Source organism: Gymnogyps californianus, chromosome 9, assembly GCF_018139145.2.
Source record: "Gymnogyps californianus isolate 813 chromosome 9, ASM1813914v2, whole genome shotgun sequence".
Taxonomy (NCBI): domain Eukaryota; kingdom Metazoa; phylum Chordata; class Aves; order Accipitriformes; family Cathartidae; genus Gymnogyps; species Gymnogyps californianus.
In genome coordinates, this window is record NC_059479.1 from 2477442 (window position 1) to 2504845 (window position 27404).

The window sequence follows — 27404 nt, forward strand, 5'->3', positions numbered from 1 at the left end:
ATCGAGATAATGGAGCCTGTATTCCTGCAGTAGGAAGCAGTCTCTCTGTTGGTTTTGGACCAGACAAGCAGTTTTCAGGCTCATGAAAGTCAAAATGCCACAAAATTGACTTAGAAAATTGCCAAGGGTCAATTTATTTTGTATTGTAATGGTGGTGTTTTCCTTTTGATTATGACAGTTCCGGGTGCTGCGATGGTTCGTGGACGGTGTCAGTGCATGTGGTTAAAGCTATGGCTTTGCAATACGTCAACGTTTCTTTACATTCTCATCTAAAGCAAGATAAGGGGAGGCTTAGGTCTGGAAGCTTGATTTTGCAAAATACATTTATTTTGGCTAACTTCAGTAGTCTAGTCACAAAAGAAACCAGAAGAAAATCCTGCTATGTGAATATTTGCACTTGCAAATCCTTCCTGTTGCTGAATGAAGCAAAGACCTGAGACAGGAATGGTCTGAGGCCACGGTTTGATGTGTGCTTTCAGTCGATATTGCTGCTGGGAGAGGCAGTCCTGCATCCCCTGTCTCGTTTCCTTCCCTGCCCTGTGCCTTTCCTTGTGATGGCACAAGTATCCACATGTCAGTACAGTGAGCTGGGTTGAGGCCCCCCAAAACAATACTGCTGTGTGACTGGAAGAGTTTCTCCGTCTCAGACCTCCACGTAGCTGCACCAAGGCATACGCTGGTGCAAGAAGGGGCGAATACATGCTCACAGACTAGCCTTTGGAGTTTGACGAGAAGGTCTCTTTCCATAACCGTGGTTTATGCAGGTTGAATGTACATGGTCCCAGCGACAAGCCATGCTTCCCCGACGGTCTCTGCTGGATAACCAGACCTGGACCCGGCGCTGGAGGAGGTGAGGTCTGGGAACAGCCTGGACAGATCCCCTGCGTGAGGATGGGCAGGCTTTTGATGCTGGAAAGGTCTGGGCGTATGAGTTGCAAGCTGCTGCCAGCCAGTGCCCAGAGAGACCGGGCTGCTTCACGTGCAAAGTTCATCCTTAATCAAACAGGGCTCCTGGTGGGGCTGTTTGCAGAAATCACGTGAAGGGAGGGGAGAATCGCGCTGCTCGTCACTGCTCCTGGGGCCGCAGGGGCCTGAAGCCCAGCGTGAGCAGAGAGTTAAGCAGTGGTTAGGCATCCCCCCTGTTTTAAATCAAGCACAGATCCTTCCTTTTGAGAGAGGACAAGTGTAAGTCTGACACCTCTCCAGATCTGAAACACCTCGCCCGGTGTTCAGCAGTTGGAAGCTTCATTTGCATTCACTGTTTTTCTGTGTTCAGGCTGTTAGGTTGTCTACAAAAAGCATGGATTTAGCAAGGTTTGGTGCCTCTTCTAGTAACAGCTCTCGTGCTGCCAGCCCCTTCTTGCAGCTTCTTGTGTTTTAACTCCTCCTTTGCCCAACTGCTGGGGATCTTGTGTTTCATGTGCGTGGAAATACAGAGTGTAAAAGGGCTTGCTGCCATCCCATGAGCAAGCGTCACTATTTTTTGGCTGATGATAGAGATTTTAAATGTTAAAATCTTGCATTAAAATCCCTGAAAATGGAAGTTTTGGCTGTGTGGGGATTGTTTGTTTTTGAAATCCAGACAAATAATCCCATTGGGCATTGCTGTCACTTTTCACATAGCTCTAAAAAAAAAAAAAAAAAAAAAAAAGGAAGAAGAAAGGAAAACCCCAAACAAACAAAAAGCTAATCTCTTGATGTATGGAGGAATCTGTGTTTGGAGAGGTGACTGATGGTCCCCACAGGCACTGTACATCAGCCAGTGCAGTAATATGCTCAGGGGTATTGGCATGCCAAAAGCATCACAGTTTAAAAATCCAGATAATATATGGTAACTGTTCATATTTGTCTTGGTTTCGGCTGGGATAGAGTTAATTTTCTTCTTAGGAGCTGGTACAGTGCTGTGTTTTGGATTTAGTGTGAGAATAATGTTGATAACACGCTGATGTTTTAGTTGTTGCTAAGTAGCGCTTATCTTAAGTCAAGGATTTTCAGTTTCCCATGCTGTGCCAGCAAGCAGGTGTGCAAGGAGCTGGGAGGGAGCACAGCTGGGGCAGCTGACCCGACCTAGCCAAAGGGGTATTCCATACCATGGAATGTCATGCCCAGTATATAAACGGGGGGGAGTTGGCTGGGAGGAGCGGATCGCTGCTTGGGCATCGGTCAGTGGGTGGTGAGCAATGGCATTGTGCATCACTTGTCTTTTCTTGGGTTTTCTTTCTTTTTTTTTTGTTGTTATATTCCTTTTCATTACAATTATTATTATGTTATTATTATTATTATTATATTTTATTTTACTTTAGTTATTAAACTGCTCTTATCTCAAGCCATGAGTTTTACCTGTTTTTCCCCCCCCCCAATCCTCCTCCCCATCCCACTGGGAGCGGGGAGGGGGAAGTGGCTATGTGGCGCTTAGTTGCTGGCTGGGGTTAAACCACGACAATATTGCATATACATCTTTGTCTGAATCACATGGTGGGGGGTGGGAGTTGTTCAGACATATGGCGCAGCCAAGGTTTTTTAGTTGTTTGCGCTTCAGTCGCTAGTATCAGTTGTTGGCCAGGTGTAAAGCGTTCTGTAGGAATGCCACTTACCTGCCGATTGACAAGTAGTGTCACGCAGGGTTTAGTAAATCCAGATTATCAAGGACCATGATGTGGACTACACAGAGATCCTTTTTTTTTTTTTCCCTTGGATTTAGAAACAGATTGCTTTCAAGTCGTGTAATGTATAGTGGTTCTTTTTTCCACAACAATTAATAACCTCATTGTCAGTGTAAGTCAGTGTGTTGGGCACAGTGCTTATAAGCATAGACTAAAGATGAGCACACATGGAGTAAAGATGAGCACACATGGAGTGAGTATCTTTGGTTATTTGAACCAGATCACAACAGTAAATTGATTCCTTTGTATTGGAGTTCTCAGTTTTAACCATGTAGCTCCTTCCTCCAGGATGAACTCTGAATGTGTTTCCAGCTGAGGAGCCACAGGTAACCAGGGAAAACGTTTCCTTAAGAAAAGTGAAACACGAGAGAGACGTGCATGTATATTGTTGCACAATGAGATAATCCATATTTGTGATAAAACCTTGAAATAATGTTTTGTATTACTTCTATGCTTCTAGTCTTTTAACAGGCCATGACTGCTATGGAGAAGAGCGTTGGCATCCTGACTTCTGCATGACTTTGATTTGGCAATAGTGACTCTTTTTAAGCACTTTACAGAATTAATAGAAGCATCTAAAGCAGACAGTAGAGGGAAGTTTAATTTCTTTTTTTGGTGAGGACACAGATATCCTGGCTAAAGGCCTGTTGCATCTGATCTGCACAGCCATGCAGAACACTCTTGTGAGTTTTGTGCATCTGGCTAGTAGGCTTGTGGCTGAGCTGGACTCTTGGGCAAAACAGGTAGGATGCTGCTGATGTGGTACATGAGCCTTGGCAGGCCAGGAAATGCTAAATGAGTGACTGAAAATGATACTGGGGAGCGGCCAGTAAGGAGGAGAGTTAAAGGAGAACACACAATGTCACCCTCCTTTTCCTTGCAGCCAAAAGAGAGAAAGATTTGCTTCTGAATTTGGTGGCTTCAGTAGGAAAAGAGGTGTGTTTTCAGCTGACAGCCATTTTCATGTACTGGAACAAAATCTGAAGTTTATTAAACGATACTTTTATACATTGTCTTTAGATGTTGCCGATGATAAGATGTTCTGCATGTTAGAAACCCGGTAGCACCACAATAGTCCTTGGACAAGCAGGTATAGCAGGATGAATGGATTCACCCCCCCAGTCCCCTAGTGCTTGGATATTATTTGTTAAGAGCAGAATTTGACTTAAGCTGTGATAACACATTGATCCTTAAGGTGCCTTCATAGAAAGTAGACTTAGAACACATTAAAAAGTAATCAAGGCTTCATTAGGCAGTGCTGCTACTGCTGTTTGCCAGAAGCTGAGAAGATAAATAAGGAAATGTTACTTGTCCTCATACTTGACTAATGGGTAAAGGAATCTGCTTTTGGCCACTGCTGGAGGAAAGTAGCTAAACAGACATTCAATGCAATGCAGCAAGTCAATTCTGACCTATTTATGGCCTTTTAGTATCTTTCTTATTAGAATTTAACTGTAATAGAGCTTCGGTAGAATTGGCTGTGTTGCGTGTCTGACACAAAACTAGGGACATTCAGAAATCCTGCTGCAACATTAAACTCGAATCCTGTGTACATTTAAATGAAAGAATCGATACCATTTGAGTCCGAATATTTTTGGCTGCTCGTATCATGCAACACTAACAAAGGTGAACTTCTTACAGATTTGCTTCTGTCAACTGCTTGTGTGATTATGCCCACAACATGATTTAGGGCTTGCTTAATGTACTCCAGCCTCGAGTTTTGCTAGCAGATGTCTACTTTTGTAGGTACCAAGTGACAAATACCCGTAATCACCACGTAGTGTAACTGTAAAGAGCCTTTGGAACCTGTTTCTGAGCAGTTGCTTTCCATGACCATTGCACTCCTGATAGGCACGCTGTTCACACCGCTGTATTTACACCTCCGCCTGAAGTGGTGTGACACTGAGTACTCACCTGGATCTCCCCTGGGTGGGAAGTAACGCTGTCCTGTGTGCATCCAGTGGTGATGGAAACCAGGCACTAGTGGTATTTACACCATTACCTTTCCTAAATGTGTATCATACTTCACAAGGCGCACAAGTCCTTGCCTTGAGCACACGCAGTGTGTGCTGTCCCACCGTTCAGGCATATACGCACGTGCACAGTGCATGTACACACATACATAGTGCAAAGGCACCATCCGGCTGGGTGCTGAGCACTGACCAAGACGAGCAGGCAGCTCAGCAGCCTTTCAGAAACAGTGAGCCTGTGTGGGTTACTTCAACTCTCGATGCTGTTTCACAGCATAAGTGAATGCGTGAGATCCTGTATTTAGTGTTCTCCTGTGCTTCTGAACTGAATTAGGCTGAGATTAGTTTTCTAAATTAGTATCTTCCAAATGATGATTATATTACTTTATTCTTTCCTTTGGAGCAATAGAGAAAAGGTTTCTTATTTTTTCTTAACTAATTCCTTGAACTTCAATGGCAAGTCAGCGACATAGCAATTAGGAACCTGCTCAGCAGGCTGCTTTACTGGGCTGTACCAAACAGAGGAGCCAGGCCTGTGTTACTGGCTGAACTTTCCAAAGCAGGCTAAGAGGACTAAAAGCCAGACTCCCACTGGGGATTTTATTCTCTTTGCAGTCTGTGTGAAAGAGTAAATAAAAGTGAGTGGGAGTTGGGTCCATAAGGACCTTGGGCTCCGTTGAGAATCCTGATCCCCAGGACTTTAGTACATGGAGGTGACATTAACTTTCGTGTTTGGTTCTTGTGGTAGGAAAAAACTTGTTGAATGCGCTAGGGTCTTTTGACTTGGGTTTTATTGGTGTAGGATTTAAAAAATTTTTAGGCCTTGGGTTATTGAATGAGTGCACTTACCATTATAATCCATAAGAGAAGCTTTTATTTTTGTTCTCATGAATCAGCTTTTCCATTTATGTAACTTTCTACAGTTTCTGGAGCAAGTTGTGGTTGGTTTTGGGAATTACAGACTTTCTCCTTTGTTCTAGCTATATTCTTGGCTTGTGCTGCAAAATCTGATCTGTGGTGTGGTACCTTATGCGTGGATAATGCCCCTTGCAGGCAGACCACGTGCTTCCAGACGTGATGCAACCGCCAGGCGAGATTGCAGAAACCTTTCAGTAGCCTGGATTTTTCCCCCAACCTCGCTCGAGTGGTGTTCCTTTTGCATCCTTTCACCCCAGGACTTTTTCCTGCTTTTAAAAAGTGTCTTCCAGAACCACACGTTAGCAATGGGAATCTGGTTGCTGCTCTCGCGGTGAGCTGGAGCCCATTCCCTCCTGCCCTGGGTCTCAGGCTGGCACGTGGTGCTAATGCAGCCCAGGGTCGGTGGGTGCCCGGTGGTGAGAACCATGTCCAAATAAACAACTTTTAAGCTGTTGGGAGCAAACCACATCAAGATAGGGCTGCTGTAGCAGCTCTGCAGGATACATATTGATATGCCATGGGCTTTCCCAAAGGGCCCTGGAGGGATAGAGTAAGTACATACAGAGCCCATCTGGACACTGCCTAATTTCTGCAAAAAAGAAAAAAAAAAAGGCAGCACAAGTACAGCGTGAGCTTTTCCAGCCTCCTGTGTTTGTTTTAGGTCACATAAGTTCATGGTGGTTTTGCTGTGTTTGTCCTCAATCTCATTCCTTACAGACCAGAAACCAAGCATTGAGAGGGAGAATGATGACATTACTATGTGTAATGCGCAGCTTAAAATAGCCAGAACAAAGAAGTGGTTTGAGTTCTGTAATGATAATTGCCCAGACCTAAAAATAGGTAGATGTTCTACCAGGCAGAGAGGAGAGACACGAATTGCTGGGAGACACCTCAGAGACAGCCTGCAAAGCTCTGATCAAGCAGGTCGTTGCTGTACGTGCCTACAAGTATCCCACCCTTTGACTGCCATTTACGGTGGATGGTGGCCACCAGTACCACCAGAATTGGCACCTCTGAATTTTAAGCTAATATGGGGGGGGGGAGGAAATCTGGCTTGTTCGTACAAAAAAACCCAACAAAAATATACAAAAAAATGGCTTCTTGAATATTAGAGTAAAACCAGAGAAAACTCTGGAGGCCAGGACCAAGCCTGCTCGGAGGTGTTTTGTCTCTGGAGGGAGTCCTGCTGTAGTGTCCTGGGGGTGGAGAACAAGATTAGGGGGGCCGTCAGGAATCCGTGACACTTAAATACATAGCTGAGCTGCCGTGCTGTTTAACTCCTACAAATTATGTTGTACTGGGAGGTGAAATTATAAGCTATTTGCAGCTAATTTGCAAGTATTAGCTTCTGCATTAGCAACTCACATGAGGAAGCCATTATCATTTTAGAAATTAGATGAGAAATATATAAAAAAAAAAACAAAACAAAACCAAAAAACCCCCAAACCACATTTTTTTGAATTCCAAAAAGTGGCTGTGAATTGCTATAGTGTTAGCCAGCCACAGCAGCAGAGGTGGTCAAGTGCTGAAGTCACGGTGCGCAGCTCAGCCTGCGGGACGCCCTGCGGCAAGTTAATTTGTCTTGGCAGCAGCACAGCATTCCTCGTGCTGCCCCGCTCCCTCCAAAGAAAACCACTTTCTGGGTATTCTCACCTCGGCTGCAGTGAGCGAAAGGACGGCGCTGCTGGCTGCCACTGGAGTTTGCTGAAGATTTCTTATGCTGCGCTTTTCCCGTTCGCTGTTTAAATTTGAGCTTATCAATCTTCAAAAGGTACTGAACCGTTTGAGGAACTGATGGTTAGAAGTCTGGCTACAAATGGTAGAATCATCTGGGGATTTGAACTTTTTCACCTTTCTGCACAAAGCAGATATCCCCTGTGATTTAAAGAATTGCCCCCCTAATGATGAAACAGCTTGTTTAAAATCATCAGTGGCTTAAAATACAACCACTTTAAAGATGTAGTTGCCTTTCCTTATCTAGAACCTGGAAGGCTGGAACTGGAAATGGTAAAAAAACCTTTTAAAGCTGGTTTTGCCTTTAAACTAAATTGAGAAGTGTGCAAGATCTAGATCAGCTGTAAGGTGTTGCTTCTCTGCTGTCCTGGTGCTGGCTCTTGGCTGTGAGGTTGGGAGAGGCAGCTCAGGCCACGTGTTCAGTAGAAGCTGGATGCTGTAAGCGATGATAGAACCATGGCTGGGAACTTCATAGGAAATCTCTTTAAAGTTCTTTTAAATCCTAACAACAGTGTATGAGCCATTTAATCGCATCTTTGGGGGAGGAAAGAAAAAAAAAAATCTGTGTTTTTTCCCTGCATGGAGGTCAGGACACAGGACCCACAGAAATGGCTGAGAACGCCCCGTGCCGAGTGCCAGAACGGCAGAGCTGCAGCCGCGTTATCGGCATGGGGAAGTTTGTTGTGTGATCAAAACAGCAGTGCTCAAACTGTAAACTTACTTTGGGTTCCAGTGGTCCATAAATAGATTTCCAAAACATGTCTATTGTCCAACAAGGAATTTATTTATAAACTGAAAAAATAACAAGACTTAAAAAAACCCCCAAACCCTTTCTTTGCCAGCAGTGCAGACTAGGCTATTCTTTTGTATGTGTATGCCTGTGTATACCAAATAAGATAGAAACTTCTTTGAAGTTCATTTCAATGAAGTATTTAAAACAACTGTTTCCTTGCAGCGAGGTAGTAGTGCTAAGAGGGGCTGGCTGTTGGACAACCAGTTTACAGTCCTGGCTGGAGCTGGGGATGGAGTATCGCCTGCTCGCTGGACCAAGGTCCTGCAGTGTCGCCCCTGCCTCCCTTCTGTTTATTATTTTTCAGTTGAGTTCTTTTTTTTTTTTTCCCCCCAATGAGTAAAGATTTGGAGGAGAAAAAAAAATATTGAGTCTGAAATGTTGCAGCATTTTCTGGAAAGTTTTCTGCCCACTTTGGGGTTAAAGCTTCATTTTTGATGGACTGCGATTCATTGGAAAACATCACCCGTCCCTACTCTTGGCAGCTTTGACATGGTTTCTTTTGCGTTACTGACGTCATCCACTGATGCGAGTTAGATCTTAGAACAGTAAATTTAACTTCTGATGTGTATTCAAGTGAGGGACAATATTTGTTCATAATCCTAAACTAGTCATTTTCATACTGTTATTCTGTGCACATGCTCTGTTGAAAGCTTCGTATTTCATGATTGGCTTGTAACTGGAAAGGAGGAGAATCTTGATACACAAGGATAGCTGAAAAAAAAGTCTGCTGGAAGCATCAGCTTCTAATGTTGCTTGTGCAAATTTTGTATGCAGAAGATTACGGCTTGGTGGTGAGACTTCGCTTAACTGCCAGTTACTTGCCATAAAGCTATTTCTGTCTCTGGAACAGACATTGAAAGCCAAAATGAAGTGAAAATAGATTCATTTGGTTACATGTTTCCTTTCAACATTATCTGAGGAACGTCAGCAAAAAGTATAACGTTTGCACTCACCTGAGTAATTTTAGATGTTTTTCCCACAAGAATGCCCCGAGAAGCGTGAGTCAGTGTGTTCAGGCTGAGAAACCAGGTGTGTTTTTCTGGGGGTTGGGGGTAAAGGCATCTTTGGACAAAACTGGCTTTCACAAGGACGTTATTTCCCCAAGCAGGGCAGCGGTGAGCTCCAGCAGGATGCGGCCCCTCCTCTCGGCCATGCTGACTGCTGCTGTTCCCCACCCCAACCCTTCTCCTTCTGTCCCTCTGTCTCCATCCCACCTCCACCCCTGGGATTTTCTCCCCATCTCCATCTATCCCCATTTTGCTCATTCCCATCCACTCCTGCCCGCAGCCTCTTTCCTTCCTTGCAGTTGTCTACCCATCCCTGTCCTTGGTTTCTCTGTTGTTCTTGTGCTTTTGTGTCTTATCCACGAGTCCTTCTGCCTCTCCAGTGCTGGTCCCCCAGCCTCAGGACCCTGCCTCAGCGGCATTGCTCTTGGCTCCCCAGCTCCTGCGCTGACTGTACACACGTTCCTGGCTCTCCGCTGGTGCTCTCTGCCCTGCAAAAATGTGTCAGGAGCACTCAGTATAAACAAGGATTTTCGTGTTTGCAAACTGCGGTTAGCTGCAGCTAACAGGCCAAAATCGCTTTAGACATGACAGTTGTTTGCGTAGGATGAGGTGCGGTATCTGGAAAGGCACTGGCTGGTGTCCATGCCCGGTTAGGCAACTGGGAGAGGTTTTTTCGGGAAGCGAGTGCTGCGTGTTGATAGGTGCATGCTGAAGAAAGGTTTCTTGCTCCTTCCCAAACATGGGCAGCAGGAACCGTCTTCCAGGCTCCTGTCCTGAGGAGAGCGTGTGCCCTTTCAAGTAAGACAAAATACCTTGAAGCAGCAGCAGGCATCTCGCTCTATTTTAGGCACTTCCCTCCCAGTGGTATTGCAGTGCCTGAGATTAATAGAAGTTTTCTAAATAAAATCCCATAAAATAATGCGATCTGGCAGCTCGGTGTCTGTTCTGCCCAGAAGTTGGTGCCGTGTTTCTCTGGAGCATTTAATGCTCTTGTGTAAGTGCTTGTCACTGTGGTCGGAAGACTTGTCTGAGGAGCTGGGAGGAAGACATCACCTCTTAATCTTCCAACTTCTTTTTTTTCTTTGGCCAGAAAACTAGGGTTTCAAACTAGTATTACTCATGCATCAACACCAGCTCCTTGCTTTTCTTTACAGTTCTTTAGAGAATTACTGCCTTTGACCACAGATGGACTGAGAGCGGCGCAGAGACCAAACTGCCATGCTTGCCTTTCACGTGCTGCCTTGTCTAGCAGAATAAATAAATTTCCAGCTTTGTTAGTTCTTCATAAAGAAGCAGAGAGGGTTATCTGCTGTGATAGCCCTTCAGAGCTGTGGTTGTGAACTCGGGATCCGGTTGTGCTACCTGTAGCTGAAAAAACACCCCAGACTGTCCTTGCTGCAGTAAGCTGGGAGAATGAGCGAAAATAGAGCAAAACAGGTAATGTGGCAGTGTACAGAGAGACGTTTTGCATACATATGTCTAAGAGGAAAACTCTGCTTAAGTTCATCGTATGAAATAATGGCAACACAAGGTCGCCAGAGGCATTTTCTTCATGTTGAAGAAGCATCTTAATGGCTGAGATAGTCCAGCCCTGTCACACCGGGTGCTGCACGAAAGGAGTGGATATGCGGAGTCTGCCTGTGAAGGGGTTGCACTGTGAGACTGAGCTGAGATGCTGTGAGGAATGTGAGGATGCGTGTACGGCTAGGAGGCAATCTAATAGTAAAAATGATTTAAAAAATAAGGAGACTACCTAGGAGATCAAAATGCTAGTTACTATCAAACTTGGAGCTCTTGTTTTACATGGCAGAGTGTATAGTTTAATAGTAGATTGGGTAAAAACATGGTTTTCTTTTTTTTCTTAAAAATTCTGGGACATCTCAAAATGTGTTTTCACTAAGCAGCAGATTTTGGACAAGTTAAGGAAGGACCTGAAACTAATGAAAACTAGCTGGATCTGTAACTTACAAATGCTGGGAAATGGTTAATTAAAATGTAACTAGTTCAGGGAAAAAAAATTCCATTTATGGAATGCTGCCTTAGATACTGACCCCTGGCAGAGGAGTTTACAATTACAAAGACCTTTCCCTTATTTCAGTCCTACAGAATAGTTCATGAAGGAAGTGCTCGCTTTTTTTTTTTTTCTCTGAGCTGTATGGCGCGATGGAGAAAAACTTCCCCTGACTGCTCCCTCCTGCTGTGACTCCTGTTATTAAAGGCAAGCAAAGAAATCTCTTACCAGTAGACTCGAGTCTGCTGAGAAATGTTTTTCTATACAGCCTATAACGTTTCCTCAGGGTGGTATTAACTTGTCCATTTTTATTTCTTTAGCCATGATGAAAATTAGCTAATGCCCAGCAATATTCTTCTGTTTAAGGGTACAAGGGTACTTGCTAATCGAGTTCAGTGGCTCATCTGCTGACATGTTGGGAGGAATTAATGTTGGCTCTTCCACCCCTGGGTAGGCGGCTTCCCCGCTGAAGCTGGGAGCATGTTTTTCCTCTGTTGGGAGAGCAGGGTTGGTCCCTTTGCACAACACTGAGCTAGACGCAGAGGGAGATCTATCTATCCAGGTTTTTTAAAAACAAACCACCCCACCCAAGATCTAGTTTGACCTGGACTGGTTCCCTGTAGTGGGTTGTTGCGCAGCCAGCAGCGATGGCTCCAAAGGAGCTGCGAAAGAGCAAGTCAGTGGATGCTTAAAGACTGCCAAGGCATGGCAGTCTCCTCTTTGGAGACGCCGAGCTCTGCTCTCCCGAACCGCCCCCTTCCAGGGCAGCAGCTTTCCTACACTAAAACCTCGCACCCTCCCTCCAGCTCCGGGTCCGTCTCCGTGCCCCGTGGGCGCGGGGCTGTGCGAGCCGGGGTGCAGGCACCATATTTGGCTCTCGGCTGGCTGTGCCCTGACCTCGGCGCTGCTCGCCGGGAGCTGCCTGTTTTCCCTTCGCCGTATATGGAGAGGCTGCTCAGGGAAGCTGGTGGCTGACCTGAATTAGAAGCAGTGCAACATCTGTATGAAGCGCTGCTTTTGTTGCACTGAGCTGATGAGGTTAAAGCCAGGCCTTGGACTGGTTTTGTAGTGAAGGGAATAATTTGAAGAGAACAAATTTCCCATTAAATCCCATTTTTTTTATTGTTTGCCAGGATGCGCATGGTTGTAATTTCCTTTATGGTGGTAAAGTCATGCAGAGGAAGAACAGAGCATAAGCAGAACATCTCTGTATCAGGAAGTCAATAATTCAGATATGACAGTAATAAAAACCACTTTTCCTGTAAAAAGCCAGCACAGTCTTTGCCGCATAGATCCTGCTTTTCACTTGGGTGCTGTGTGAGTACGCAGAGGACAAGCTGCATCAGGTGCGGGATCTCATCCAGCCTGTGCAGTCAGCCCGCCAAGACTTCTCCTTCAGACAAGCAAGGACAGGGGATGCGGGGTTGTGGCTCTCCAGAGACTAGACCTGCCGCCGCTGAAACCAGGAACATAGCAGAAGAGGTTTTTTTCTTTGTCCAAAGAAACATGAGCCAAAATTGCTTTGGGATCTTAGTGTTAATGATGACTCAATGAGATCTCTGTTGGGAAGTCCCTGCAGCGAGGTGCGTAGCGTACGTGAGGAGGACAAAACCCTGGACTCTGAGAAGGGTGGATTCAGCCTGTGCTTCCAGGGGCACGAAGGAAGCAGGTTGTACCTCAAATGTCCCTCCACCAAACTTCACTGCACCTGAAAAAACAACATTCCCCTGAGTTAATTGTAAAGCCCAGCCAACACAGCCTCTGCAAGGGGACTGCTCGCACCTTTGCTTTTGGTTGGAGGCCTTTAAGGTTCACAACACTCACATGTGTATAGGGACAGTGTCTTTAGACTTCAGCTTGTTCAATTATATAGGAGCGAAGTCAAGGCTCAGATATCGCTCTTTAGAAGATACTTTTTTTATTCTAAGAATTTTCTTACCGCTTCCATTTTCAACTTGTTTTGTACCCCCTTGTTTCTGCATTGAACTCTGGAATTGCATAATCAGCAGCAGAAAAAATGGTTTGACTGATTTTGTTTGCTTTCTCCCCCCCCCCCTTTTGTGACAGATTAAAAAGCAGCAGCAAGATGTGTTAGGTTTCTTGGAAGCCAACAAAATTGAATTTGAGGAAAAGGATATCGCCGCCAATGAGGAGAATCGGAAATGGATGCGCGAGAACGTCCCTGAAGACAGCCGGCCAGCAAGCGGGAACCCCCTGCCGCCCCGGCTCTTCAACGACAGCCGGTACCTCGGGGTAAGGAACGCCTCCAGGTCTCCATCTCTTCTCGTCCCAGTCCTCTTACTCGCTGCCGTAGTCTGTGCTTTGCTGTTGTGATCAGCAAGAAAGGACTTGGCCAGCTGTACGTTCAAGTGTGCAAACTGTGAAGGGCATGGAAGGTGTTAGACATTTACCCCTCCTCTTGGGCTTTTAATAATAATTGATTCTTGAATATTTCAGTTCCGCCACAGAGAAAAGATCAAAATTTGGACCTCCTGATTCTCAGGTCATTGTGCTACTTACTGGAATGAGCCTACCATCACCTTGCAGTGTGTATATATATATATCTTTTTTTTTCCCCCTGTGGTTTTTTCCCCTCTTTTGGCTCTGAAAGTTTACAGGGTTTTTTAATTCTCATGTTCGCCATGATTGTGAACTAACACTTCACTGAAACCTGTCAGTGTTGCACCAACCTTATGGTCTGTAGCAAGTTCAGAGAGCTGTTCTGTCTACGTGGGGTTTGCCAATACATGTGGATCCCAGATCACTCCGTGGTCTGTTCATCTTCCAAAAGAAGTGCTCGTATGCAGTGGTGTTTGCCATGATCATAAATCAGTTTTCTGATCCTTCTTGGGATCAGTTTTTGTGTACTGCTTGCAAAATGAAGGCTGTTGCGGTCCACTTACTCCAATACCTTGAACAGATTAAAACTCATGTTGCAAATACAATTCCTACTTGTAATTATTTTAATGCTTGATCGAAAGTAAGTTGCCCTGCAGCAGTTCTACTCAGCAGGCCATGCTTGAATGATTACTAGATTAACTGTTAATTTTATTTTTAAAACTTAATATCTTCTGAAAAGAGCTCACAGTATGCATTCCTCTGGTGCTATGTGTTGGTTTCTAAGTTGTTTTGCAGTCTGGTTCTGACCTGCAAAGTCTGTAAGTCAGAACCTGCCAGTTCTGGACCTTTGCGAGGCAATTCTGTGGCTACTGAAAGAAATTATTCTCAATGCGCCAGGAATTTTTCTTGCTTGTAATAAAAGCAGAATTTGAAACACTATCCAGAGTGAGCTAATATACCAGTTGGCTCTCAAAATTTTACTGACTGTGGTTGTGACATGGGAAAAGGTTGGTTTGGAGTGACAAACGTAATGATCAATAGTTGTCTGCAGCTGAAAGCTGAGAAGGGGCTAGTCACAAAGAGCTGAAAATCTCTGTTCAGTTATCTCTCTTCAAAAACAAACAAACAAAAAAAAGAGGCAAATATTTCTGTAGCAGTAGGAAGTCCAGTTGCAACAGTATCACCTTTCTCCCTTGGTGTACTGGAGCTTTAGGGATGCAAGCAGATCACTGTGCAGTTGTCCTTTATCAGTGAAATGTTGCCAGATTTCTGCTGCATTGCTGCAGCTGTGCAGCAGCACAGGGCTTTACTGTGCTTGCTTATCAGAGATGCTTCTAATGTATCCCCAACTGCAACCCACGACAGTTCTGAATACGGTAATTTTGGGGAGAGGGGTATAGATGCTTCAGACCAGTTCTTGCTATGGGTTTATTTCATCCCCAGAATTTTGGTTGATGTCACTTTGAACTTTTGAAGTTCAGTCAATTTGTGTAGCTGGATTCAAGTTACTACAGTTTAGCTTCCAGGAAGGTAAAAATTCTATGCCCACACAGTCAGCCTCTCTATGTCTTTATCTGATCCATCTCAAGCATGAACTTCCCTGTTTGTTTCATCTGATGCAGCATAACTGGCAGAGGAATGAGCAAATTGACTTTTATTGGCCTGTGCACAGCAGAAAGGCTGTAACTGTAGATGCTGTGCAAGTTGGCATGAACCCTGCTCCTTAGTCACAGGCATTCCTTTCCTGGGAGATGCTATGAAGCAGACTGCCGGACTATGCACTAGCAAGATAAACACCCCCTTTGTTATCAAGCAGCCCCAGTACTGTCAAGAGAAGGGCTTCAGGGATGATTTAACATAGTCATACACATTTTTATCAAACTAGCACCCGAATGCTGCATGTACAAATCGAACAATAATTTGACATCCCTGATCTCTAGGCAGCTTGAATCTTCTGTTCCCTGTACTTTCTTCTGTTCCAGCTCAACAGCCTCTTCCTAGAGCTGCCCCTGCTCTGAACACGCTGCTATTTTCAAACAGCATTTGCTATTTCTTAGGCTTTTCCCTACCAGACAAGACAGGCATGCAAAGCAGCGTGCCCTTAATGGCAGCTCTCTCCCTGACTTCAGCCCGAGACTGAGCCTGCTCTGAGCTGCTGCCTTGCCTTGGGTTTCTCAGCCAGGACTCCTGCATCAAAACATTCCCCAGTAAAGCTGGAGGAAGCTGGTACTGTTGCTTCAGTTAAAAAGGGAGAGAAGGAAAGTCATAGGTCACATATGTGCCGAGTTTGGAACTCAGAGTGAGGGAAGTATGTGGTAACTCGGACAATGGTGGACTTGCACAAACCTTCTGGGTTCGTTTGGTCAGTGTTTGGCAACTGCTGTTGCTGAGCCACACTGGGGGCTTTTTGCTTGCTCTTTCCTAACTTAGCAGACAACTAAGCTGTGGTGTTTGTACTCCGTACAGCACTGCATTCTGCCTCAAATATAGAAAAGCGCAGAGAAGGAAGCATTGGTATTTCTTTTATTATTTCATTGTTTTTACCTTAATTTTCCTGGGAAGTGGCTGTATGCATATCTAAAGCAACTGTAGTGCACTGAGTACAGTGAACAGTGCCACCTGATTTCCTTCATTTGCGTAGACTAATCATTAATGGAAAACATAATGGGAAAAGGTGTACTCTCAGTTTCCAGGTTTAAATTTAACTTTTAACAGGTTTAAGAGTTAACGTCCATAGTTGCACAGTTGCCATTACTAATCAGTAATTAGCAATGACATCTGGGGACATCAGTGTTTCTGCTGACGGGGTACAGGCTCAGCCCACTCCTGCAGGAGGGACATCCATGCCAGACCAGTGACAACAACTGCCTTACTATGGAGGCTGTCGCTCTGGAAAAGGCGGAAACACCTCACAGCAGCATCTTGTTGCTACAGACAGTGAAATTCCTAGCTTGTCACTTTTCAGGCAGTACAGTATTAGTGCTACTGATAAATATCTGAGGTGACACTGAATTTTGCATTCAGCCACAGGAAGCAGTTTGCTCGGTGCGGGTTGGGTAACACACCAAATGGAGCTGTAATTATTTCTGGCGATTCATACTTCTGTCTTTTGTTTCCACCCTGCTTCCTGATGCCCATGGTGAAGGACTACGAAGCTTTCTTTGAAGCGCGAGAGAACAATGCAGTATATGCGTTTCTAGGCTTGACTGCACCACCTGGTTCAAAGGTAGGTGTGCACGTTTCTCACAGTAAACCACAAGCTGTATTTTACACCTTGTTCTTCTCTGCTCAAAGTAGGATATTTTATGTGTTCTGTGGTTGCCCCAACCAACCTACCTGCTGGTCTGATATTCAGTCTCCAGAGGCTAACTTTCAGGCTTCAACATCACAGCAACACGCTGTTGTTATGTGCTGGTTTATTTGGAGAATGCTGTGTTCCCTGAAGGCATCTTCCTCCCCCTCCTTCTACCAGAAAAACTCAGTGTTCAGTACAGATGCTCTTTTGGTATCCTCACTGCAGAGCCACCCTGCTCTTTTTTAAGTTAATGGAAAAGCTTTTGTTGCTTTGGAAAGAAGAGCTGGGCCAAGCTCTTCACTAGTAAGAATTACCATTGGATTTTTTTTTGTTGTTGTACACTCTGGGGACAAGTGAAAGAGCAGTTAATATTTGCACTGGAGAACGAACAAGAAATCTAGATGGAAAAAATTGTCACAAAACCAAAGAATTATTTCAATTCAGTGAAAAAACTTAGTTCATGTGAAGTTTGAAGATGAGATTTTTGTACTAGAAAATACCTTGAAACCAGAGTCACTGTTTTTGAAATAATGTGGTCTTGCTTCAGAGTAATTTTTTCCTCCAGCTTGTTATGTGAAGCCTTGTTTTCCTTTGCCGATTATAAACTGGGTTGCTGCTTTGTGGATGCAATGGGCTGGAATTCTCCTTTTGATTCTGATAGGATAGGACAAGCCTGCTTTATACGTTTCACTTGACAGCAGCAGGATCCTCCAGGTCACTTCCAGCTTTCTTGTTCCAGTGGATAAACACACCGGTTCCTTTCAACTTCATTCGTGTAAGAGTTGAAGGTCATGCTGTGCACATCACTGAGACCTAATTTTAAAGGTGGATGATGATCCATCAGTAGTGAGCATTACAAGTTGTGGGTCAGACTGAAGCAGTTTTGGGAGCCAAACTGATTTCTAGCAGAACCTCCGCTAACGTGAATGGTGTAGTGAGGAAAAACTCTGCCTCGTACAGAGAGTTGCAGAGAGCAAACCCTGTGATACGTGCCCCAGCATGATGCGTCGCCGGTGTCAGAGGGCCAGCTGCACACAGTGCGATAGTCATGTAAATCTTACTTAAGTTTCGTGGAACATCTGCGCAGTGCTGCACAAAAGAGTATGCAGGATGGAGCCAAGGAGTGAGGAAGCAGCCCTGAGACCACGGGACGCAGGAAAGCCCGTGCGTTTCCCCTCACGGCTGAGACGTGGGAAGCGCGGTGGTGCTGGAGAGCAGTCGCTGCCATAATGAATCAGGTCGTCTGTCTCTATAACATTTATGAACATCGCTGCTTACTTAACCTGCCAGATTGCAGAAGCAGTCTGCATGGCTGTTAGTTGCTCTGGTGCTGTCCTAAGGGATGCTCTGATTCTGTCCTCACCTAAGGAAAAGGTCAGTTTTAAAAAGGAGAAATACAATGCAGTTGTACTCTGCTGAATTTTCATATTGCTTGCTACAGCTTGGGGAGGCGCGTTTGAGCTGATGAAGATAACCTTTGCATAAGTGACCTTGTACCAAGTGCATTCTGCTGTTGCTCTGACTTTTGGTATCCGTCCCACAATTACATGATGTCAAATCAAGCTGATTGCCTGCTGCTGAGGAGGAGAAACTGATTTGTAGGTGCTGAAATTGGCATTTACAGCATAGCTGCACGCAGCTTGGATATAATATTGTAGTTAGTGACATTGCATCTGCGTATGTTGCTACATAAAATGGAAGCAGTCTGGGATCAACCTGTGTGCGATTGCAAGAGAGGACCTTGACAGCAAACCTCCATTAAATGTCATTATGAGAGATTTGGAAAGTTAGTTAACTCTCAACACAAAGGTCCAATATTGATGCTAAACAAGAAGGGCTCAGAAGTGAGCATGGGAAATGCAAGTAATCATTTACTGAGCCCTGGTGGTTTGGTTTGTGCTTTGGGCACTGAGAGTACAATTGGACTTACAAACCTTGGGAGAGGTTGGCATTCAATTTATCTTAAATATCCCTACTTCAAACAATATGGGTGGGTTTTAAAGGGAGAGGAGTTTGTGAGTTAGAGGCTGTGATTAATTATTTGAGGACTGAGAGCACACTCAGTGAGGGGCCTCGAGAGAGAAATAAGGAAAAGTATGGAAGAGGGGTAGTGTCAAACTTGAAAAGCGGAGCCTTTCCCAGGTAACTTGCAGGACGATGCCCAAGGAAATGGAGTTTGACCTTCAAGACAAAGAGGTTAGCATGTTCTTCGAGTTACTGTACCCACTTTGCTGGGGATGAGGGAAATATCAGGAATCCTCTCCAGCTTACCATTGCCTCTTTTGAAGATCAGTACTTTGTCCTCTGTTTTCTGGCAAAAAAAAAAAAAAGAGCTAGATGTCACTTCTGTAGTGCCCACGACTGGTTAATGGAGTTCTTCCAAAGCCAAGGGAACCACCTCCTCTTTCTTACCATTCAAAGAACCACTTGTCTTTTAGAGTATATCAAACATCCTTGTTTTTTCCAGGCTTTGTAGTTCTTTTTAATCTTTCCTTCATTCTTCACCTGCCTTTTCTGCCGTGAACGGATAGGATGCCCTCGCAGGAGCAGCGCGGCTGCGCAGTGACGTCCTGGCTCCGCTCTTTGACCTGCGACGTGCGGCCAGAGGAGCAGAGCGCAGTCCGGGAGCACGGCAGACCTGAGCCAGCGGTCCGAGCAAGGCTGTTCCCACGGCCCTGAGTTAAAAGGCAGCACGATGCGAGGCGCTTGGGCAGATAGCCAGGAAAACCAGAGTGATCCACCACGTCTAAGATAAGGGAGATATGCGTGGTACTTCCTGCCCTGCCGGCTGGCGTCACCCACTGTGTCCCCTCTCTTACGAGTCTTACAGGCTTCTCGGAAATTCCCTTCTTAGTCCTTCCTCCTCTTGTTTTTTATTTGTTTAGCATACTGGCTCATGTTAACAATGATGCTGTTGAGTCTGTTATCTTCAGTATTTCTATGCAGTCACAAAAGCAAACAAGTCCGTTACATAAAAGTTGAGTTCAGCAGATGTCAAACTTTTTCCTTTAAAATAAACCACGGTGTCCACCCTGAAGTGCTGCAGGGAGAGCACTGTGACTCTGTTCATCTTGTAGGCCATGTTGCTGCTAACAGGTAATTAAATTAATCTTCAGTCAAAAGTACACTCGTAGAAACCATCTTCAGAAAAAAATTCCTTTTGCATTTCTTCTGTTGTCATTCTGTTCCCATTTGTGACCACCTTACAAAGGCTGAAAGACGACTGAAAAATGCAGGCTGTTGTTTTTTAAGGTTCCTTCTGAAACACACTGAGAATTGTTAGAGGTCAGCTGGCACGTCTGCTAAACTGCTTTAGCTGTTCCTTCATCTCGGAAGCTTCATGGGAATGTTTTTATGTAGCCGAAGGTCCCTCGCAGAGGTGTGGGTTGGGAGCCCTGGGCACGGAGAGCAGGCGGCAGGCAGGAGCGGTTCCCAGGGAGCGCATCCCCGCTGGCTTGCTTCCCCCCGCCGCGGGGAGCTGGGATTACTCGGCAGTGCCGGTGCCGGGACCTGCTGCCAGCCCCGGGCCGGAGCTCACCTAGGGGTCTTGGGCTGGAGCAGCTCCGAGCTGGGTCTGACTGAGGACTCGCAGGCTGCTCCCATCACCCTTCTGGGAGGCAAAAGCTAAATGCTGGCTTTTGGTCGTTCGGTGGGGTTTAGTTCAGAAAGGAAATTGCGTCTCTACTGAGACCTCCTTTTTTTTTTTTTTTCCTTTTTTTTTTTTGATGTGGAGTCTTCTATTAATTAAGAATTCTTTTTCCATTTTAACCATAGTTCTTCAAATATTCTTTGATCTCTAAATAGTTCTTGTGTCCTAACAGGAAATGAGGGATAACTCATTATATCTGATCTTTTGTTTTAAACTTTTATGGTCAAAACTGGCCATGGGCACAGGTTGGAATATTCCTGCAGGTCCTACCTGAGCTAGCTCAGAATTGGAGTTAAAGCCAGCACCGTATGGGACTTGTTTTATAATGTTATTGTAGGCAGCGGGGACTCTCTTCTTGAGTTGGGTTCAGTGCTGCTCACTTCTTAATCACATACTGCTGCAGTTTTTGTTATGTCGTATGCTACCACAGGTATGTGTAAGTTGTCACCTTTCATAAAGTACTAATATGTGTAATTCTCTTCTGCTGTTTCAGGAAGCTGAAGCACTGGCAAAGCAGCAAGCATGAATTTCAACTGCCTTAAATGTTCTGTAAAGGGAATTTCCGCAGCTTTTTATAAAATAGTACAATTGTCTCTGCTTCAAGAAATATAGATGTGATTTCTAACATTTGATTGGTGCTTGCAGCATTCACCGTACATAATACAAATTTGAACACAAGATGAAAATGTGAACATAAAGGTAGAGAGCACGGTGTGTATTATTACAAAGTTGGAAGCATAGGAAACTGAAGCAATTAGACATGAATGATTTTCACGTAGTTTAAACTGTCTTGGCAATTCGTCCATTTTGTGTAAACTTCAAGAAACTATTTTAGTACTAATAATACAGATGGGGTTATACCTAGAGATCCAACTATTTAAAATATGGAAAACAAGCAACAGCATCTAAAACCTTGTCAGATACTAACTTCAGTGCCTGAGTTGCCTCAAAAATGTTACTGAATTACACAGTAATTTTTCAGTGTCTTTTCCGGTTTCAGATGAAATTGTAGGTGGTATTGTGTAGTATAGCCATTGTAGTCACTTTTGAAAGTTGTGTTTGTTCTTTTGTAGAATGGTTATTTAAGATTTGTATTGTAACACACTGTACAGATGATAAAAAAAAATGCCATGTATTTCTCATTTAAGTGATCCGTGTGGGCTCTTTTGACAAAGAAAAAGGGATTTGGGCAATGGGCAGCCTTTCCATTGGCAAGTGCATCACACAGCTGCCTCGGCATGGCTCGATTACGTGTCTGTGCGCAAGATTCAGCGCACCTCAGTGACGTATGCGCTAATTCCCAGGCAACCTTGCAAATAAGCCAAAACGGCCAGAAATGGCATTTCCTTACCTGTGTAAGGGTGAAAGCCTTTAATGTATTTCTCTACAAAAATACCAGTTCACACTGCTTAGAGCATTAGGCATCTTACTGCATGTTCAAGTAGTCATTAGATTCATATCGTATTTTTTCAAATGAGGAAATAAATGTTTGAATAGCAAGAACTATTGTAATTAAGCAAGACTTTTTTTTTTAAGGTTTAAAAACTTTTTTTCCATTGTTACTGCCATATCATGAAGCTATTACAGGAATTGCAAATCTATTAGTGTGTCTTGTATTGGTGAATTTACCACGTGCAATATTAACCTGTCTGTTCTCCCAGTGCTCATGAGATAGTCTGCATTTCTTGGTCATATTCTGCAAAAATACAAATAATTACAAATGCCCTGAAGCATAAGAAACAGGTTTTAAAAGCATGTGGGTAATTTAAAATGCATTTTGCACCACATAATGTACTTATTCCCCAAAAGCATCGAAAGACAGTAAGAAAGATAATTAGTCCTTGCTATAGTTAGAGGATCATTCTAATAGCTCTGCACAGACACATTTTGATTTTCTTTGCTTTATGAAGACAGAGAAGCAGGTGGTACAGATCAGCAAAAGGCTGCAGCACATCGCCACGCGGTTATTTTACACTGGTGCTGTAAAATGTATGCAGTGCTTTTAAAATACTTTCTGAAACAGATTACACTTCATAGTTTTGAAGTCTGAAATTAGGAACAGGATAAAAGTAAACACTTAGGTTTACAAAGATGTTCTAAAGTGCAGTAATTAAATACTTCCCTCACAATTTCTTTGGGGCTTTTGTTCAGCTCACTAGAACTGATGATTTTGTCAACATCTGTTAAAAGAGAAACGCAGCTAGTTGCTTTGGTTGGAGAGCAGCTCTGCGTCTAGACAGCTCATGATGAAACTTCCACAGACGTCCAAGTGAGCAGGATCTAGCATGGAGCCAAGTTAGTTAAAATGACATTTAATTCTTGTTTTATCTTTTCTGATGTGGGAGCCTGGGAGTCGGTTTGAAGCTTGTGCTTACAAAAGCAAGCGCAGTATCAAAAGGCATCGGGATAGATTAATGTTGCCTCACCTTCAAGATTAACACACGCATTTGTGCTTTTTCATTAACAGGCATTATCAGTAATTACTGAAATTTTGTGAGATTTATTTTTAAGATCTTTTGGGGATGGAAGCTGGGTTACGTTTTAAATCCAGCGTCTGATTTTTGTCGTTCACTATGATTTCATCTTTCTGAACCGAGGTGATTTTTCTTTCTTAATATTGGCATAATCTTACTCTGTGTCTAAACTAGTGGTCAAGTTTTTGAGAAAGTATGTAAGAATACTAAGTGAAGTCTTGCGAAGAAAGTGGAATTTGACACACAAGTCACTATACTCATGCCAATTTGCTGCGTTTCCTGGGTAAGGAAAGTATGGTGTAAGTTTTGTGAATTACAGTCATTATTTTGGAGAAGCTGTAATTGAAAGCCGCTGCCAAATTCTGTCAGTTCAGCGACCCAAAACATACTGAAACGAGGTCAACCTCTGTTTCTGACGGTCAAGAAAATTGCCAAGTTTAAGAAAGCAAAGTCACTTCCCTCGTCTGGTCCCCCACCGTTGCCATATGGTAGCGTTCAAACTCTTATCAGCATTCCTAAGAAAGCTCTGTTGAGACAGACTGAATTATTTCTTTGTCTGGGGAACAAGGCACCAACACAAACTGAAGAATACCGAAAATATCTCTTTGTTGTGGGACTGCGCGTAAAACTTGCATTCATTTTGATGCAGATACCTTGCACGAATTTAGGAGTGCCAGGAATCTGTTGCCTATATGCATTTTCTGTTTCCATACCTGTGCTACGTTAATGATGGGCACAAGAACTGAATTTGCTCATTTCTTTATTTTGTTTTTCCTATGTAGAAGGCAGGCGTTGAGGATTTAACCTGTATATTAACCATTCCTGTATCATTCCAATAAAATTGTTTTAGAATGCTTTCTCACACGATTGACTTGTCTGCATGTTTTGTTCACGGTTTGAAGTGGTCCCATAAGTTGAAAGAAGTGGAGTTTTCAAATGGAAATACTGCTCTTTAAAAGTACAGGATCTGTGCAACAAAGTGAACGTAAAGCATCCACTGCTGCTGCATGTCAAGTCTGTTGGGTTGCATTTCTCACCTGTTGCAACTAATGGGTTTTAATTACTTAGGATACACCTACCCGAAATAGGCTTTGGAGGTTTTTGGGGTGTTAGGAGAGCGCTGAATACACGTCCTAATTAACCTGCTTTCCCATTCTCTCCCCAAGGCAGGTACAAATCGAAAGCGGACAGGGCCGATCAGCTTCACCCCGTGCCTGCAGAGCTTGCCAAGCAGTCTCGGTGGCTTTTTTTGCAATGTGTAATTATTAGCTTTGTGCTGCTCGCAGCAGGGGAACGATGTTATTTAATATTTGTGTTGCCAGAGGGTGGGGTGGGATAAACTTTTAAACTAAAACTATTCCCTTTTACCTTCTCTATTTGCCTGGTAGATCCAGCAGGTATATTCTTTTAAGCCTTACAACGCTGAAGTTTTGCACCACCTAGAAGATCTTCTGTAGAGCTACAGAAGATGCATTCTCAGCCCCTAAACTGCACTAGGATTTGCCCAAATCCCAGACTTCAGTTCACATCCTCTGAAGGAAACCAGTAACTTAATTCTTTAAAGAGTGGTTTGCGAGAAGGCTGCTTGCTTGCCATTTATAGGATCAAGCTTTTTCTGTCTGAACAACTAAAGCACAACCGAGAACCGTCGAGTTACACTGATGTCTTTTAATGGTGTTCATTGCTTTTGTCTCAGACTTACTTGCCCTTCTTTAGCGTCTTAAAAAATGGTCCATAATGTAAGATAGGGAAAGGGGCTTTGATGGCATTTTGAAATGACAATGAATCTCATTTACTTTCCCTGTATATACACTTCACTTGTAAAACCCAGAAAAACCTCTGGTTTTCTCATTTGTTTATAAAAAGTCTTAAAAACCCAAATTGTTATTCATTAATGTAAAACTCAATACAAATAGTTTTCAAAGATCTGTTTAAAAAACAAGCTGCATGTGCGCCTATAATGTTTACGCTGTTTCGGGTTACAATGGTGTGCACTGTAATAATAAACTTTTCTACCAATTAATGTGGTATTTTATTCATTTCTCATTTAATATTCTTAATCTGTATGTCATGGAAAATTCTGTAAAGTCTGATGATATCATTCAGCGCGTGTTGCACATATTTCAAATACCAGGAATGTCTTGCAATACAAATTTGAGGTGTGCATGGTGGAGATAGGTGCCTGCTAGTCCCTAACTGAAGGGCCTTCATTCAGAGAGTCAGTTCAGGTTAACTTCACAAAGACAAAGCCCAGAACGGGTTAACTTGAGGTACAGTTGCAGTCAGGAGAAGCAGGTGAGTAAATGAGTGGCTCCTGAGCAGCTCAGTTACTGGTAAGAGACTGTGTGTGTATGTGTATACATACTGTATATAAAGACCTGTTCTGTGTCTTGGTTTTCCTTTTTTTTTTTTTTTTAAGAGAAAAAGATATTGGCTAGTCCTGTGCACTCAGGCCCACTAATGGAGAAATGCAAGAAATAAGACTTACCGAGAACAATGTAATTAAGTTTTTTTCAAAGGACTAATTTAAGTCCATTAACGCAATAGATTCAGACTGATCAGTAAGCTGTGTTAAGAACTTTATCAGAGCTCATCTCTCCTGTGTTTTCCCCATTATGGTGACAGAATTTTAATAGCCAATTTAAAAAGCAACTGAGACAACTCATTACCTGGGAACAAGCCATTAAGCTTTCCTGACTTAGTATTTCCTGACTGAAGTGCCTTCCTCTTTTGCCAGTCTTGCATGTTCAGGGTTTCTTGGTGATGTAAATACAAGAGTGGGAAAGTGTATATGATACTGCCTAGAGAGAGGTGTTCTGTGACCACATTTCCCCACCTCGTCCCCAGCCTCTGATGTCGAGCTGATTCAAGGTGTAAGGGGAAAATGAAGGCATTTCCTTATTGCTCATATCCGTGTAGCCCATTCCAGATCTGAGTACTGGCATTGCACTTCTTCCAGTCCACATTCCTTTTTTTTTTTTCCCCTTTCTCACAGAGATCATGACAGCATCTGCACTTGTTCTGGAAATGGATTACACTTGACACAGAAACAAAATGACCCCTGAAGCCCATCTGAATAGATCAGGTAGCACTACCTACACAAAATAATCCCCCTCTACAAATAAATAATTACCAAGTAATTATTTTTTAGTGAGTTTCCCGCAAAAGTATTCTGCGATTTGTCCATATTATGTGATCTTGGTAGAATGTTTTCGATTGAAAAGTTCATTATTAACGATTTTGAAAAGTTTATTATTAACAATTTTGAACTGTGTTGGTAAACTGTTGGAAAAACTTTGGGAAATGCAAAAGGATTCTAAAAGTCATCTTAAGGTGATGAAGAAGAAATTGCTGTCTTGCTACAGGAGGCGAGCACTGTGTCATAGTAAGTACCGAGTAGTCTGAGTGTTCGAGTATGCAAGATACATGTATTTAGTATGTTGCATTCATGAAGTATCAAAATTGGTGCTGTATACATGAATTCCTTCTCTCACAGGTTTGTCTATTGAAGACATCTTCAGGAACTTGGAGACTTCTTCCTTTTCAGTTGCTTGGAATAACATCTCCAAATCCTTAAAAAGGAAACCAGCAACGTCATTAATATACTGTCAACTGCCATATAATTCCCGCCTGACTTCGATTCCTTTTTGAGTCCTTTCCCAGCACGTAGGGCAAGGTATTTTTTGCTGATGCAAAGAGAACTTGATCAGATACACGGTTTGTAACCACGAACGTGGCATTAAATCCCCGTTAACTCCGGTGACGCCCCGGGCCGAGCCCACGGACGGTAACCCCCTGCAACGACAGGCGCAGCGGCTCCCAGCACGCTTCACTCCCGCCTCCCTCAGCTGACGGCCGGTGCAAGGACAAGGCAGGCGGCGGGATGGGGCAGGCCCCGGGGCGGCGGGGTCCAGGCCCGCGGCTCTGCCCTTCCTCCGCCGTACCCACCGCCGCCGACTACCGGGGGCGGCATCCCGCGGGGGCCGCCCGCCGCCTCCGGCCCTCGCTCACCGACACGCCGAGTAACTCGTCCCGCAGCCCGTTAACGCCCAACCCCGGGTGCCTGCGGCCTGCCTCTGCCCCGCCTGCCGTGCGGGAGGCAGCCGAGGGGCCGCCGCCAGGGCCGGGGGCTCGGCCCGACCCCCGCTTACCTGCCCGGGCCCGGCCACGCCGGTGTAACAGACCCTAATGGCGCCCACCGCCCCTCACCGGCCGCTGCCTCCTGCCGTTGCTGCGGCAACCAACCGCCACACAGCGACCGAGGCGAGCCTGCCCCGCCTTTCCGATTGGGCATTCCTCTTGTCAGTCAACGTGAGGTCCCGCCCCCGCGGTGCTTGGGCCCGGCAGCCTGAGGCGGCCTGAGGGGAGCGGCGGGGCGGTGGGTGCCGAGGGGTGGTCAGCATCGCGGGCAGCCCTGCCCTGCGTGAGGCGAGCCGGGAGCCCGGCACCCCTGCTAGTAGAGCCCATCGCACCAGCAAACGGCCCCACCGCCACAAACCGCAGCCGGAGCCCTCCCGGTCCTTTCTGCAGCCTTCTCCCGGGAACGGCCC

At 44.5% G+C, this 27404-nt stretch overlaps 1 protein-coding gene across 1 annotated transcript in view; it reads left to right on the top strand.

The window, feature by feature from the left end:
• Window positions 1–23718, top strand: part of SH3BGRL (SH3 domain binding glutamate rich protein like) — a 37437-nt gene extending 13719 nt beyond the window's left edge. Inside the window, exons 2-4 of the mRNA XM_050901631.1 lie at window positions 13164–13349; window positions 16582–16662; window positions 20874–23718. Coding sequence (XP_050757588.1) covers window positions 13164–13349; window positions 16582–16662; window positions 20874–20906 — 300 coding nt within the window. The 3' untranslated portion in view covers window positions 20907–23718. The remainder of the gene's footprint in view (window positions 1–13163; window positions 13350–16581; window positions 16663–20873) is intronic.
• Window positions 23719–27404: the final 3686 nt, after the last annotated feature.